The sequence below is a fragment of the Nicotiana tomentosiformis genome, chromosome 8 (assembly GCF_000390325.3).
Source record: "Nicotiana tomentosiformis chromosome 8, ASM39032v3, whole genome shotgun sequence".
Taxonomy (NCBI): Eukaryota; Viridiplantae; Streptophyta; class Magnoliopsida; order Solanales; family Solanaceae; genus Nicotiana; species Nicotiana tomentosiformis.
In genome coordinates this window covers 34,143,951-34,161,296 of record NC_090819.1, presented here as the reverse complement: position 1 = coordinate 34,161,296, position 17,346 = coordinate 34,143,951, and the positions used below count along the sequence as shown (strand labels likewise).

Below are 17,346 nucleotides of genomic sequence, written 5' to 3'. Positions count from 1 at the left end.
CATAGCCTGATGTACAAGGTCTGGCCCTATCAACTCTGATTCCCTAATCTCGAACCACCCAATGGGAGATCTACATCTCCTACCATATAATGCCTCAAATGGTGCCATCTGAATACTAGCATGAAAGCTGTTCTTATAAGAAAACTCTATGAGTGGAAATGATCATCCCAGCTACCCTTGAAATTAAGAACACAAGCACGCAACATGTCCTCAAGCATCTAAATAGTCCGCTTCGCTTGCCCGTCGGTCTGTGGATGGAAGGTTGTACTAAGGTTTACCTGAGTACCCAAACCTTGCTGAAATTTATTCCAAAAATTGGCCGTGAACTGAGCCCTCTCAATCGGAAATGATAGAAACTGGAGTGCCATGTAACCTAACTATTTCCTTGATATACAACTGAGCATACTGTTCCGTTGTGTCAGTAGATTTAACTGGCAAGAAATGAGCTGATTTCGTGAGTCGGTCCACGATCACCCAAATTGAGTCAAACTTGCACGGAGTATGTGGTAATCGTACCACGAAATCGATGTTAATCATCTCCCACTACCACATTGAGATTTCTATGTTCTGTTCCAACCCACTAGGCCGTTGATGTTCGGCCTTCATTTGCTGACAATTCGGACACCTTGCCACAAAGTTTGCCATATTCCTTTTCATGTCATTCCACTAATAGACTTCCTTGAGATTGTGATACATCTTTGTAGAACCTGGATGCACGGAATACCTAGAAGTGTGAACCTCAGTCATCATTCTTTCCCATAGATCATATACATTTGGAACACATAGTCGCCCTTGGTACCTTAGTGTGCCATCATCCATGCCAAGCGAAAAAGCCATAGTCTTATGTTTATGAATCCCCTCCTTCAGCTGTACCAACAATGGATCATTGTATTGCTTCTCTTTGACCTCCATAACCAGCGATGATTCGGCCCTACTTTGCACAATTACCCCTCCTTTATTAAAGTCCGTAAAACAAACTCCCAAACTAGACAATTGATGGAATTCCTTGACTAATGGCCTTTGATATACCTCCAAGTGTTGCTAAACTACCCATAGATTTTCGGCTAAGAGCATCCGCCACAACATTGGCTTTCCCCGGGTAATATAGAATATCGATGTCGTAATCCTTGAGTAACTCAAGCCATCTTCTTTGCCTCAGATTCAGCTCCTTTTGTTTGAAAATATATTTAAAACTCTTATGGTCCGTGAATACCTCCACATGGATACCATACAAATAGTAACGCCAAATGCTCAATGCAAAAACCACCGCCGCAAGTTCTAAGTCGTGTGTTGGATAAATCTTTTCATGATTTTTGAGTTACCTAGAAGCATAGGCTATAACCTTGTTGTGTTGCATTAATACACACCCAAGCCCGATTCTTGAAGCATCACAATATACCACAAATCTATAAGTACCCTCTGGTAGGGTCAACACCGACGCTGAGGTCAATCTTGATTTCAACTCCTGGAAGCTCCTTTCACAAGCATCGGACCATTGGAACTTAACCGCTTTCTGAGTCAATTTAGTCAACGGAGAGGTAAGAGTAGAGAACCCCTCCACAAACTTCCTATACTACCTCGCTAAGCCCAAGAAACTGCGAATCTCGGTGGGCGTTGTAGGTCTAGGCCAATTCTTTACTGTTGAAATCTTTTGAGGATCAACCTTAATTCTTTCTCTAGAGACAACATTACCCAAGAATGTGACAGATTCGAGCCAAAATTCACACTTTGAAAACTTTGCATATAATTGGTGCTGATGAAGAGTCTGCAAAACTGCCCTGAGATGATTGGCATGGTTCTCCTGACCTCGTGAGTACACAAGAATATCTTCAATGAACACTATCATAAAGGAGTCGAGGAAAGGCTTGAAAACCTAATTTATAAGGTCCATGAAAGTTGCTGGGGCATTTGTTAGCCCAAAGGACATTACCAGAAATTCAAAGTGCCCATACCGGATTCTGAAAGTTATTTTCGGAATATCCTGCTCCCTGATCTTCAGTTGGTGGTACCCGAATCGTAAATCAATTTTGGAGAAGTATCTAACACCCTGTAACTGATCAAACAAATCATCTATTCTTGGTAGTGGGTATTTGTTTTTGATTGTGACCTTGTTGAGCTACCGGTAGTCAATACACATCCTCAGCGATCCATCTTTCTTCCTTACAAAGAGAACCGGTGCGCCCCATGGTGACACACTTGGTCTGATGAAACCCTTCTCTAATAAATCCTTCAATTGCTCCTTTAGCTCCTTCAATTCTGCTGGTGCCATCCTATATGGCGGAATAGATATAGGCTGCGTGCCTGGCATCACATCAACCCCAAAATCAATCTCCCTATCTGGCGTAATCCCAGGGAGCTCATCAGGAAAGTCCTCTGGAAATTCATTCACAACTGGCACAAACTCGAGTGTAGGTGCCTCAGCAGTGGTATCCGTAACTCGGACCAAATGATAGATACACCCCTTGTTAAACATTTTCGTGGCCTTAAGTTAAGAAATAAACCTACCCTTCGGCACCATATTATCCCCCTTCCACTCAATGACTGGCTCATTAGGAAATTCAAACCTCACAGTTCTAGTTCAGTAGTCGAGATTAGGAAAACATAAATAAAGCAAATCCATTCCCATAATTACATCAAAATTAACTATCCCCAATTCAATGAGACCGGCCACGGTGTCCCGACCACGCACCTTGAAAACACAACCCCTATAAACTCATGTGGCCATTATAGACTCGCCAACCAGAGTAGATACAGAGAACGCTAAGGAAGCTGTTCCGGTTCTATCCCAAATTCCATAGCAACATAAGGGGTAACATAGGACAAAGTGGAACTGGGATCAATAAGAGCATATACATCATGAGTTTGGACAGTCAATATACCTGTGAAAACATCTGGAGAAGCCTCTGCATTCTGGCGACCACTCATAGCATATAATCGGCTGGGTCCTCCTGAACTCTGCGTACCACACCTAGCTGTACCACGCCCTGCTGGTGCTGGAGGGCCTCGAGCTGGAGGGGGTACTAAAGATGTAGCAGCTGCAGAACTAGATGGCTGTGTTGTGGCCCTGCCCGCACCCTGGCGGGATGAACGACACTCCCTCTGAATATGACCACTCAATCCACACCCGTAACATATAGGTAAGTCCATGTAGCAGATCCCCGAGTGCATCCTCCCACACTTGGGGCATGGGGTCCTCCGCTACTGCGGGAAACTCCCTCCTGATCGGCCCTGATAGTGGGGTCCCCTGCTGCCCTGATTGGGCCTGAAGTGACTCCCCTACTGCTGACTGTGCCACGTTGGTGGTGCACTGGCTGAATACTGAGTATGAGATTAGGTTGGCCCTAATGACCCTCCCCTGAAAGCTGATCTTCCCACACCAAATGACTCCCCAAAGTTTCCCGCGGACCGGGCATAGCTGGTACCCTCTCGCTCCCTCATGTTCTTCAACTTACGATCCTCTGTAGCTTGAGCAAATGCTACCATCTTCCCATAGTTCATGTCTTAATTCAAGGCAGCTGTAGCAGCGTCATTGATAACCAAGGGGCTAAGGCCCTGCACAAACCGGAGCACTCTAGCCTCCATAGTAGGCAACATATGTATAGCATATTTTGACAGGCGCGCAAACTCCATGTGATACTCCCACACACTCCTACTCCCTTGCTTAAGATTTTCAAACTCTGCGGCATGGGCTGCCCTAGTCTCGGCAGGAAAGAAATGGTCCATAAAGGCATCAACAAACTAACTCCACCTCGCTGGAGGGCTCCCCTCCTCCCGAGAGTCCTCCCACAGCTCAATCCAAGAATAGGCCACCCCTTTCAGGCGGTAGGCGGCCAACTCCACTCCTTCCATCTCAGTAGCACGCATAACCCGGAGAGTCTTATGCATCTCATCAATGAAGTCCTGTGGGTCCTCATCGGGATTAGCACCCGTGAACACCGGGGGATCTAACTGCAGAAACCTGTTCACCCTGGAACCACTAGAATGCCCTTGTTTACTAGAAGATGTGGGTGCAACGTTCGACCTTTGGACCTGAGAAGCCAATATTTGAGTCAGCATCTGAATAGCTCCCCTAAGATCCCCATCAGAAATACCAGAATCGGAAGCTGGGGCTGGAGGTGGAATCAGAATATCAGTTGAAGGAACTGCTGCACCTTCAGTAGGTGCAGGAACTGGTGTGGCATGAACAGGTGTAGTGGAATCAGGTAGTGTAGCAATCGGGGGATTATCTTCACCCCTCGGGTGTTCACCCGTATCATAAAATAAAAGGTCAACTGTCACTCCAAAGGCGGCGTTGGCTCCTAGGCCAGTTCTTGCTCTCTTCTTAGGTGCCATATACTGAAAGTTAAAGGAATGCACGAGTTGGAGGAGGAACAATTGCAAAATATCAAAGAAGGGTATTATTCCTAAATGTCGAAGTAGACTCCAACTTATAGATGTGGTCGACAACACACCGATAAAAAAGACTCTATTAGACATGGCTCTGAGACATCCCAGGACACTTTAAAACCTTAGGCTCTGATACCAAGTTTGTCACGCCCCAACCTCGGGAAGCACGACTGGCGCTCAACCGAGTGAACCCGGCCGAGAAAGCCTGTTAAATACTTTCTAGCCAATTTACATATGATCAAGATAAGACGTGATTTTATTAATTAGACGGAAGGAAGTTTATACATACAACATTAAACCGTTTCATTAGCTATTGTGCCTTTAAGTCTCAAAATTTATATTTCTTGTAGTCCGAATGGAACAAGTAATCAAATACAACATAACTTGTTTAGCATTTCCAACACCCATATACATCCCACATAGTGTTTACGGAGCCTTTAAAGATACAAAAGAGAGTAAGGATGGTGCCGGCAACAAGGCCCCGGCTATACCTCAAAAAGTGACCACAATATAAACAAAAGGTACAATACATGAACCCAAATTAAAATGGGGCTCACCGAGTCCGCTGAGAAGAGGATGCAACATTATCTGTGATCAACACTGTCTGCTATGTAACCACCTGCATCCATTTAAAGATGTAGCGCCCCCGGCAATAGGGACGTTAGTACCGTCGAATTGCACTAGTATTTAAAGCTAAACACCAACTCAATAGGATGAATAATGATACAAGAGGAACATGCAAGAATTGAATAAGGCTTCAAATAATATTAAAACAACAAGTTAAGGATCATATATGTTTTCAAGTCAACTTCCATATTATTAGATTGGGTGATCTTTAGCACCAATATTCCACAATTCACAATACCTCCATATTCTTACACGGAGTCCGATCTCGGCCCGATCGGCTAGGCCATCTTATTTGAGACATTACCACAATTTCATTATAATTTCCAGCACAGTACCACTATGTGTGCAGCATGGCGTCCGATCATGGCCCGATCGACTAGGCCATCTCATTTGAGAGATTACCATAATTTCATTATAATTTCTAACACAGTACCACCATGTTCTTACACGGAGTTCGATCTTGACCCGATCGGCTAGGCCATCTCATTTGAGTCATTACCTTCTTCAGTCAATCATTTCACATCGTACTTCTTAACAATTAAAAAGTCATTCTTGGCACTTGGCCATATTTCATAATTCCAGTTCCCTTTTCCACATTCAAATATCATTATCATTATCAAAATCAATAGGGCTTCCCATTCAAGACATTAATTCACATATGAGCAATTTGGGAAATCTTAGGCACAAAGAGGCCTTTTATACAATTTGGCATAACAACCTTTATTTCGGTCTTACCATGAAGTTTTAATATTCCTAACACATATTCCACATTTTGAACATATTCTCAAATGGCAAGATGACATGATGAAGCATTTAGAATAATCATTGAACAAACATCCTTCAACACAACCACATTAGGAAAACCCAATTCAATAATGATCAAGGACTTACTCCAATTATATGAATATTGTGGGATCCGATTGTAAGAAGAAGGGGGGGGGGGGTTGCCAATATACCTCAAACTCTAAAATGATCCGGAATTCTTAGCAACTTCAATCTATTTTTAGAAATATAACAAGTTGAACCAAAAATTAGGAAGATGATCATGATTTTAGCTCATTTGAGCATTTTATCAAACTCTAGGTGTGCATTAATTATCTGTGGAAGATTCCATCATTTTCCATCCCACTCTCTACCATTTTTAGCTCACAACCTTCCCACATACTTCAAGGATACATGCATGCAAGACAACAACCCCCACACCCAATAATTGCCTCTCTAATTATCCCATTTTTACAAAATTTCAAAATTGAGATCTAGGACATAGATTCTTACCTTTAGGGTGAAGACTTCCTTTATTAATCCTCAATGATTGAGAAAGAATTGATGGGCAATGGTTAAAGATTGCTCCCCCACTCTAAGAACTCTCCCTCTTACTCTAAAGTATCCGAAATGTGCTCAAAATGGACTATGTGGAGTGTTTTAATGGAATTGGGTCGTGTTTAAAAACCCCTAAAATGAAGTTCTGGAACGGGTTCTGCGGTCACATATGTGACCGCATAGTGGTTATGCATTCCGCGAAATGACCGTGAAAATGGGTGCCATAGCTGGAAAGAAACAGACCTGGTCTACGGTCACTATGCGGCCCGCAGACCTGTTCTGCGGTTGCATAGTGTACCGCAGAACCTCCCTCTGAAAAATACCAAGGCGGGATATGCGACAAGAATGCGGCCCGTGAAATGGTTATGCGGTCGCATAATGGCCGCAAAATTGGGCATAAAAAATGCCCCACTCTGCGACCAATCTGTGGTCCGCAGAGTGGTTCTGTGGCCGCAGATTGGGCCGCAGAAATGCGTACTTTTGCCTAACATTTTCCTTCAACACCCCAATGCACTGTTCAATCCAAAAAGTCCGAATCGCTTTTTATTAATATTAACCTTTACGCTAAATTTGGCATCACGAAATCCGGGTTTTTAGGAAAAGTTTTACGGGGCCTTACACAAAATTTGCTTATCATCTCTTTAAACTCATAAAACTAATTGATCCTTGCCCTCACATTGATATTGGACCGAAAATATCTATATTTTCTCAGAAATATGCTAAATTATATTTGAATGCGTCGATCGCCTCACAAATATCGAAATTATTAGAAGAACCTTCTAACTCTTCTTCACCATCTTCATCCTGCCTAACAACTTCAACTTCTTCATCATCTTCATCTTCTCCATTGTAATGACTCGACCTGTTATTTTAAACTTTAATATTTCCATTATTTGGTTTAAGGTCTTGAGTAGTTTTGTATTATGCATTATAACTGGTGTATATGGTCGGTTGCGGTTTTCGTACGATTCGGGATTTATTTGGAAGGATGATTTTCATTTTAGAAGCTTAAGTTGTAAGAGTTGATCGGAGGTTTGACTTTTGTGTACTCCAAAATGGTGTTTTGATAATTCCAATAGCTGTGTAGGGTAATTTTGGACTTAGGCATATGTCTGAATTTAGATTTGGAGGTCCGTAGGTTGATTTGATATCTTTTGGCGAAAGTTGAAAAGTTGGAGGTTTGAAAGGTTGAGAAGTTTGACCAAGAGTTGACTTCAATTTTATAGGGTTTAGATTATGATTTTGGTAAATGGTATAGCTCCATTGTGTCATTTGAGACTTGCATGAAAAGTTTGAGGTCATTCCGAGTTGATTTGATATGATTCAACGCGAGTTGTGGAACTTGAAAGTTCATTAGTTCATTAGGCTTGAATTGAGGTGCGATTCACAGTTTTGATGCTGTTTGATGTGATTTGAGGCCTCGATCATGTCCACATTATGTTATAGAATTTGTTGGTTTATTCGTACGGTGTTTCGGGGTCCTTGGGTGTGTTTCGGATGGGCTACGAGCCATTTCTCTTTGTTTTGGATTTGCTGATAGCTGGTGTCCGATGTTCTTCTCCCCGATCGGGAAGAGTCAGTCGAGATCGTGTAGGATGTTTGGTGGCTGACCGCTATTCCTTCTTTGTTGTTGCAGTGAAAGGTTCACGATCACGGACATGTGGACTGTTGACTCAGCGCATTCGCGATGGGGTGCCGCGATCGCGTAGTGGGCGACCATGCTGGGAAGACCAAGTTCCTCATTCTTCGCGTTCACATTATTCTGTTTGTGATCGCATAAGATGGGGGTTTAGGTGCATCGCGTTCATGCCCCTTGTATCGCGTTCACGTAGTGCTTTTGTGGGGTAGAGTTGTTTCTTCTTCGCGATCGCGATTGAAGTTCCGCGGTCGCGATGTATAAATACATGGGCAGAATTATAAGTACTATATTTCGAGGGCTTTTGTTACTTTATCACTTTTTGAGTTAGAGAGCTCAGGTTTGGGCGATTTTGGGGAGGGGGGGGATTCATACGTTCTGGATTGGGGTAAGTATTCTTGATTCGGATTTGATTATATTTCATGATTCTATCCTTGTTTTTATCATTTAATCAGTGATTTGAATTGGAGAAATTGGAGATTTTAGTAAAAATTTCTAAAATATAAAATGATGATTTGAAGGCCGATTTGAGGTCGGAACTGGATGATTTTTATATGGTTGGACTCGTATAGAAATGGGTGTTCGGATTTTGTTGGTTTGTCGGGTTCCGATGTGTGGGCCCAGGGTTGACATTTTTGGTTTTCATTAAAGATCGAAGCTTTATTTTCTGAAATTATTTTCTATGATTTTTATTTATGATATTAAGTTATTTTGGCTAGATTCGAGCTATGTGGTTGTTGTTTCATACGAGAAGGTCTATTTAGAGTATTGATTTAGCTTCTTTGAGGTAAGTATCTTGCCTAACTTTGTGTGGGAGAAACTACCCCATAGGATTGAGCTTAATTCACTTTTTGGATAATGTGGAAGATGTGTACATAAGGTGACGAGTGTGTACACGGTCTTTTATGTAGAATTTACCGGATTATACTCTTAGGCTTCTTATATGCTTTTAATTTAATTTGTCATTTCATGTTCTATATTCCACCTACAAGTTTATTTTTATATGCTTTATTTGACGTTGTTAGCACATGTATTATCTTTTATTTGTCAAGCTTACTCTTATATGCTTTATTTAAAGTTGTTACCTTGTTATTTTCATGTTACCTCTTTCATTGTTGAATTATTATTATGTGAAGTTGCTATTTCATGATATCCCTTCGTTGTTAAGCTATTATCATGCATTAAGACATAGTTTCTAGTTCATGCCATCTCTTTCATTGTTAGCTTATGTCATACACTAGAATTCAAAGTTGCGATTTCATTAAAATACCTTCAGTATTGAGTTTATTCTTAAGCAATTAATTGAAGTTGAAGATATTGAAAGTCATTAACATGTTTTAGTTGAAGTCGTTGTTTAATGGTGTATTGTTCATTGTTGAGTTATTTTCCTAGTTCATTTTGTTGCTATTGAAATTTTGTACACATCGTGATTGAACCGTGGGCTATATGTTATGGTGATATTGGTATTGTTGTTGTGAAAAGGTTAGGGCCTATGGGTACTTGTGGTACGAGTTGATATGTCGTGTTATTGTGATGTTAGCATATATGGATTTGTTATATGGATTAATTGTTGTTATGTGGAGCATAAGGGTGACATCTCACTGTTGTTGATTGTGTGAAGTGATACGGGTAGATATTGATATATTGTCTGGGCGGAGTGATATGGGCGGCTATTAATATTTTGTCTAGGAAGAGTGATACGGGTGGCTATTGATATGTTATCTGGGCGAAGTGATACAGGTGGCTATTGTGTTAATGTCTGGGCGGAGTGATACGGGTGGCTATTATGTTAAATGTCTGGGCGGAGGGATACAATTGACTATTATGATATTGTTAATATGGAGAGACATGGGTGGCCATGCCATTGTTGATATGTGACGGCCCGGGGGCATAATGTTGATGATATTCGTGTGATGGTGTGGTTTTTCTTTTGTGTTATGCACCTTACATGGCTTGTTGTGTTGCTTCTAATGAGCTACTTAATGTCTTTGATACTACTTGTTGACTTGGACTGTAATAGTACTCTCACACAAGCATACACGGACATGTCGTTTACACCGGTTCAAGAGTATGAAACTTGACATTTATTGATCATGCACATGTATTCTTGTATTATCTGCTTCCATTATAATAGTGAGCATATGACCATGCCGGGCAGATTGTGGTGTTGGCACGTGAGTTGTTCGTGCGATCGTGATTGATAATGTGGGCACGAGGTGCCGTGAGCATATGATATATGATTTGGGACTCGTTAATTGTGTTTATGAGATGAGGTATCTCGGAGTAATTTTGTTATAAACCTTGTGTTAGAATGACTTGATCATTTGGTTGTCATTTGTTTTCCTTATTTGGTTTCACTGGTACTAAACAGTGTTCTGATTACTTTACTGTTTATATCACATGTTTATTCCTTGTTGCCATTTACTGATTCTTGCTTTCATTATTAGCTTTAAACTTACATACTGCACATATTATTATGACTAATAGGTGTCTTGACTTGTACCTCGTCACTACTACACCGAGGTTAGTCTTGATACTTACTGGGTGCCGACCGTCGTGTACTCATACTACACTTCTATACTTTTTTGTGCAGATCCAGGTATTGGAGATCGCGGACTCAGGCAGAGTTAGCTTCTTGATCGCGAGGATTCAAGATAGAGCTGCTTGGTCATCGCAGTCCCTTGGAGTCCTTTTCCTTTTGATTATTTTGTCAATTCGTTATCCGAACAATATTGTATATTTTGTTTTGAGATATTTCTATGCATTCATCTAGAGTTCGTGACTATGTACTATCTAGTCTTGGGAGGATTGTTGTGATTATTGTCGCGTAGGCTTGTGTCACATTTATTCCACTATTTATATTAAACTCTATTTTAAAACATCATGTTTAACTAGTTTAACTGTTATAAGTAATAATCTTACCTAGTCTTAGAGATTAGGTGCCAGCACGACGCATAAGGTGGGATTTTGGGTCGTGAAAAGTTGGTATTAGAGCTCTAGGTTTTACGAGTCATGAGAAAGTTTAGCAGAGTCTTGCGGAGCAGTACAGAGACGTTTGTACTTATCTTCGAGAGGTTACAGAACTATAAGGAAAAATTCCACTTCTTTCATTCTTATCCTGCGGATTCATTACTTTCAGAGTTTGAGCCTTTGCCTATCTATTCTCTCACATATGGTGAGGACACACACTATTAGATTAGCTAAGCAGTTGCTCGCATTCCCTGCTAGAGCCGTGAGAGGCCGGGGCCGAGGTAGAGGCAAAGGAGGGGCACGTGCCATAGCTAGAGCAGTTTTCAGAGTAGCAGCTGAGGAGCCACCAGTAGCTCCGGTTGGGGGACAGGCACCGGAGGCGCCTGATGCTACCCCCCGACTTCAGGAGACTTTAGCGCAGTTCCTGAGCATGTTTGGGACATTGGCTTAGGCGGGATTGATCTCAGTTGCACCAGCTACTTCGCAGATTAGGGGAGGAGCTTACAACTCCCGCCGCCCGTACTCCAAAGTAACGGGTTCATATTGGTCAGGTTCAAGGTGTTATGATGGTACAACCTGTTATTCCAGTTCAGCCTAAGGTCAGGCCAAGGGCATTAGAGGAGGAGCATAAGAGGCTTGAGAGGTTCAAGAAGTATGATCCACCTACCTACATTTGCACATCTACCGAGGATGTGCAAGATTTTCTAGAGAAGAATCACCGTATTCTCTGCACCATGGGTATTATGGAGGTAAGTGGAGTTGCTTTTAGTACATTTAAGCTATCAGGAGCAGCGTATGGGTAGTGTCAGGCTTATGATGAGGGTAGGCCAGCTGATGCAGCCCCACTCACCTAGGCTCAGTTTTCAAATATGTTTTTGAGGGAGTTTGTTCCTTAGATGCTCCAGGATGCATGACGCATAGAGTTCGAGCATCTACATTAGGGGACTATGACGGTGTTGGAGTATGCCATCAGGTTCAGTGAGTTATCCCGTCATGCACCTACCTTGGTTCCTACAGTCAGAGAGAGAGCCTGCAGATTTATTGAAGGGTTTAGTTGTGGTCTTACATTCAGCATGGCTTGGGAGTTGGAGACTGATACTCCATTTCACCAGGTTGTGGAGATTGCCAAGATGTTAGAGCATATTCGAGTTGATGAGAGGGAGGATAAAGAGGTTAAGAGGTCTTGAGGTTTTGGAGGATTCAGTGGATTCTACTCTTCAGCTATAACCCATCATGTCAGAGGTTCAGGCAGTCGGCCAGTCCAATCCACACTAAAGACTACTCGTGGTGCTCCATCTAGTTAGGGACCTCAGGGTACTCATATGGGGCAGTCATCTTTTAGTGCACCACCTGCATGGGGTTCCTACAGCGATTATCCCAGTCATCCAGCATAGACTCAGTACCAATAACCACACCCGCAGATGGGTTGTTATGAGTGTGGCGATACTAGGCACATTATGAGCGATTGTCCCAGACTTGGGAGAGGTGGATTTCATCAGGACACTCAGGCTATGTGCTTCATTCTAGTTGCTCCATTCAGTTTGTTATAGTGGAGCATCAATCTTATTTTGATCCGGCCATATTTATCAGAGTGAGTCCCCCTATCTTGCTTTATATATAGGTGTGTTTCTGTCACGCCCCAACCTCGGGGAGCGCGACTAGTGCTCAAACGAGTCGACCAAGTCGAGCAAGCCTACTAGACACTATCTACCCGACTCACCTATAATCCAGAGAAGGCATGCTCTCATTAGTTAGGCAGTAGAAAGTTCATACATATATACATTACTAAGTCATTTCATTTTTACGTCATTGTTAAGTTTCAACATACATACATCCTTATGGATGAATGGAACAAGAGTCCAAAACACAACATGATTCGTTGACCTTTCTAACACCCATATACAACCCACATAGTGTCTACAGAGCCTCTAAAGATACAAAAGAGATTAAAGATGGTGCCGACTACAAGGCCCGGTTATACCTCAAACAGTGACCACATTATAAGCAAAAGGTAAAATACATGAACCCGGAATGAAATGGGGCTCACCAAGTCTGCTGAGAAGGGGATGCAACACTATCTATGATCAACATTGTCTGCTATGGAACCACCTGCATCCATTTAAAGATGCAGCGTCCCCGGAAAAAGGGATGTTAGTACTATCGAATAGTACTAGTATACAACAACAACAATAATAACAACAACCCAGTATAATCCCACTAGTGGGGTATGGGGAGGGTGGTGTGTACGCAGACCTTACCCCTACCCTGGGGTAGAGAGGCTGTTTCTAATAGACCCTCGAATCCCTCCAACCAAGATCTCCCCACCTTGCTCTTGGGGTGATTCGAACTCACAACCTCTTAGTTGGAAGTTGAGGGTGCTAACCACTAGAGCAACCTAGTATACTAGTACTGTCGAATAGTACTAGTATGTAAAGCTAAAACACTATCTCAATAGAATGAACAATAATACAGGGGAAACAACCAAGAATGCAATATGGGCTTTAAATAACACTAAAACATCAAGCTAAGGATCACACAGATTTTCAGGTCGATTTTCACGTTATTAGGTTGAGTGGTTTTTAGTGCCAATATGCCATAATCCACAATACCACCGTGTTTTTACATGGAGTCTGATCTCGGCCCGATCGGCTAAGCCATCTTATTTGAGACATCTACCGTATTCACAATTTTATCCACAATACCACCGTGTCCTTACACGAGGTCCGATCTCGGCCCGATCGGCTAAGCCATCTCATTTGAGACATCACCCCTTTTCAATTAGCCATCTCAATTCATATTTATTTCCCATCTTTTCAATACAATGGCACGAGTGGCCCAATTATAAAGTTATTCTTGGCATTTGGCCGTATTTCATTATTCAAGTTCTTTTCCACATTCAACATCATGATTATCATCATTAACAACACGGTTTTTCATTCATGACTTTTGATTTCACATGTTAGAAATTTAGAATCTAAGGCACATAGAGACTTTTCACACAATTTGGCATAACAATCTTTAATCGAATTTGACGTGAAGTCTAGGCATTCTTAGCACATATTCTAAGTTGTGAACATTTCCTCAGATGACGAGATAACCTTATGAAAGCATGGGAATACATATTACACATATATTTTTAGAACAAGCACATCCGGTATAGCAATTTCTAGGACGTTCAATATGGGACTTACATCGATTTTATGAATACCATGGGGTTCAATTCTAAGAAGAGGGGGTTTAGCCAACATACCTCCATTGAGTTTCTTAAAACTCTAATATGTTTTGGAATATTAGCAACTTCAATCTATTTTAGCAATATAGCAAAAATTGAACCAAAAATTAGGAAAACGATCATGATTCTAGCTCACTCGAGCATTTTATCAAACACTATGTGTGTATTAAGGTTCCATGTACCTTTTATGAAAGACTTCACCATCCCACACCCCATTCTTATCTATCTTTAACTCACAACCTCCCCACGTACCTTAAGAATACATGCATGCAAGGTAACCATTCCCATCCCCATGGACTACCTTACTAATTGCCCATTCTAGTTATATTTCAAAATTAACAGCTTGGTGATAGAATCTTACCTCTTAGGATGAAGACCTAGGGTGCTTCTCTTGATAATATTCATAGGTTTAAGAAAGAATTGAAGAGAAATTTCTTGATGAAGATCACTTTCTCCCTCTAGGACTCTCTCTCTCACTCTAAAGATATCAGAAATAAGCTCGAAATGGCCCCTTACATCTATTTTAACGAAGTAGGGTCGGGTTTTAAAACCCCAAAAATGAAGCTCCGGAACAGGTTCTGCGGTCGCATATGCGACCGCATAATGATTATGCGGTCCATGAAATGACCACGAAAGGTGACACTGGGAATTAGGCTGGGCTGCTTCACTTTGCGTCCATTATGTGGCCTGCAGACCTATTCTGCGGTTGCATAATGCGCCGCAGAACCTCCTTCCGCAAACGTCTAAGGATGACTATACGACCAAAGTGCGGCCGCAAAACGGTTATGCGGTCTCATAATTGGCCAGAAATTGGCATAAACAATGCCCCAGAAAACTGCCTCACTCTACGACCATTCTGCGGTCCGTAGAGTGGTTCTGCTGCCGTAGAACGGGCCGCAGAAATACCTACTTCTACACAACATTTTCCTTCAACTCCCCAGGAACTTTTCAATCCAATAAGTCCGAACCGCAGCGAGCAAGTTCGTTGCGAAGAATTTCTACTACTATTAACCTCTATGCCTACTTCGACATCACGGAATCCGGGTTTTTAGGAAACATTTTACGGGGCCTTATATCCTCCCCCACTTAAGATCATTCGTCCTCGAATGAGGATCTGGGTCCACTATTAGCACCTTATGCAACTCAATTTTTCATACCCCACACCAGTAGCCCCAAATTTAACTTACTCCCTAAATTTCCAAAACTTTCACTAGAGTTTCCTTTGTAACTGGGCCTATCCACCTATCAGAGAGCCCCAGAATCACATCCTAAAAACATGTACACAAACCAACGATGTAACATAACTCATAACAATAACAACCGTGGTCTCATGTAAACAACATATAATCAAAAGGAACACCTTTACATTAACTGAACAAGTGATACAAAATTCATAGGCGACAAGTTCGTAAAAAGGATTACACAGCTATTCAAATAAGTAAGGATGCTTCTTATTCATCTCTTCCTCGGCCTCCCAAGTGGCCTCTTCAACCTGCTGGTTTCACGGAGGCAATTTCTTTATTTCTCATCTTTTGGACTTGTCTTTCAAGAATGGCAACTGAAATTTCTTCATATGACAATTCTTCATTAAGCTCAATGGTCTCAATCGGCACAATAGCGGACAGATCTTCAACTACCTTCTTCAACATGGACACATAGAATACCAGGTGCACTAATGACATCTCGGATGGCAGCTCAAGCTTGTACGCCACCTCACCGGTCCTCTGGATGATCTTGTACGGCTCGACATACTTCGGACTCAATTTTCCTTTCCTTCCAAACTACATTATACCCTTCATGGGGGAAACCTTCAGGAATACCCAATCATATTCTTTGAACTCTAAGTCTCTGCGACGAACATCCGAATAGGATTTTTGAGGACTCTGAGCAGTTTTCAATAGCTTCTTTATGGTCTTAACATTTTTCATAACCTGATGCACGAAGTCTAGCCCTATCAACTCTGCTTCCCCAATTTCGGACCACCCAATGGGAGATCTACATCTCCTACCATACAATGCCTTAAATGGTACTATCTGAATACTAGCATGAAAGATGTTCTTATAAGCAAGCTCTATGAGTGACAAATGATCATCCCAGCTACCCTTGAAGTCAAGAACACAAGCACGCAACATGTCCTCAAGTGTCTGAATAGTCCGCTCTACTTGCCCGTCAGTCTGTGGAAGGAAGGTTGTACTAAGATTCATCTAAGTACCCAAACCTTGCTGAAATTTCTTCCAAAGATTTTCCGTGAACTGAGCCCCTCGATCGGAGATGATAGAAGCTGGAGTTCCATGCAACCTTACTATTTTCTTGATATACAACTGAGCATACTGTTCCGCTGTGTCGATAGACTTAACTGGCAAGAAATGTGCTAATTTCATGAGCCGATCCACAATCACCCAAATTAAGTCAAACTTGAGGGAAGTGCGTGGTAATTTTATCACAAAATCCATATTAATCATTTCCCACTTTCACATTGGAATTTATATGTTTTGTGCCAACCCACCAAGCCGTTGATGTTCGGCCTTCACTTGTTGACAATTCGGACACCTTGCCACAAAGTCTGCCACATTCCTTTTCATGTCATTCCACTAATAGACTTCCTTGAGATTGTGATACATCTTTGTAGAACCTGGATGCACGGAATACCTAGAAGTGTGAACCTCAGTCATCATTCTTTCCCGTAGATCATATACATTTGGAACACATAGTCGCCCTTGGTACCTTAGTGTGCCATCATCCATGCCAAGCGAAAAAGCCATAGTCTTATGTTTATGAATCCCCTCCTTCAGCTGTACCAACAATGGATCATTGTATTGCTTCTCTTTGACTTCAACAACAAGCGATGATTTAGCCCTATTTTTAACAATTACCCTTCCTTTACTAGAGTCCACAAGACGAACTCCCAAACTAGCTAGCTGATGAGCCTCCCTGGCCAAGGCCTTTGACATGCCTCCAAGTGAGCCAAACTATCCATTGATTTCTGGCTAAGAGCATCCGCCACAATATTGGTTTTCCTCGGGTGATACAGAATATCGATGTCGTAAACCTTGAGTAACTCAAGCCATCTTCTCTACCTCAGATTCAGCTCCTTTTGCTTGAAACTATATTGGAGACTTTTGTGGTCCGTGAATACATCCACATGGACCCTATACAAATAATGACGCCAAATCTT

At 41.9% G+C, this 17,346-nt stretch overlaps 1 protein-coding gene across 1 annotated transcript; it reads right to left on the bottom strand.

Moving 5' to 3' along the window:
* Positions 1–15,658: 15,658 nt before the first annotated feature.
* LOC138897297 (uncharacterized) lies at positions 15,659–16,303 on the bottom strand. The gene is made up of 2 exons (XM_070183260.1): positions 15,992–16,303; positions 15,659–15,808 (listed from the first exon to the last, which is right to left on the bottom strand). Exons 1-2 carry the CDS (start codon positions 16,301–16,303, stop codon positions 15,659–15,661), a joined length of 462 nt encoding a protein of 153 aa, XP_070039361.1.
* Positions 16,304–17,346: the final 1,043 nt, after the last annotated feature.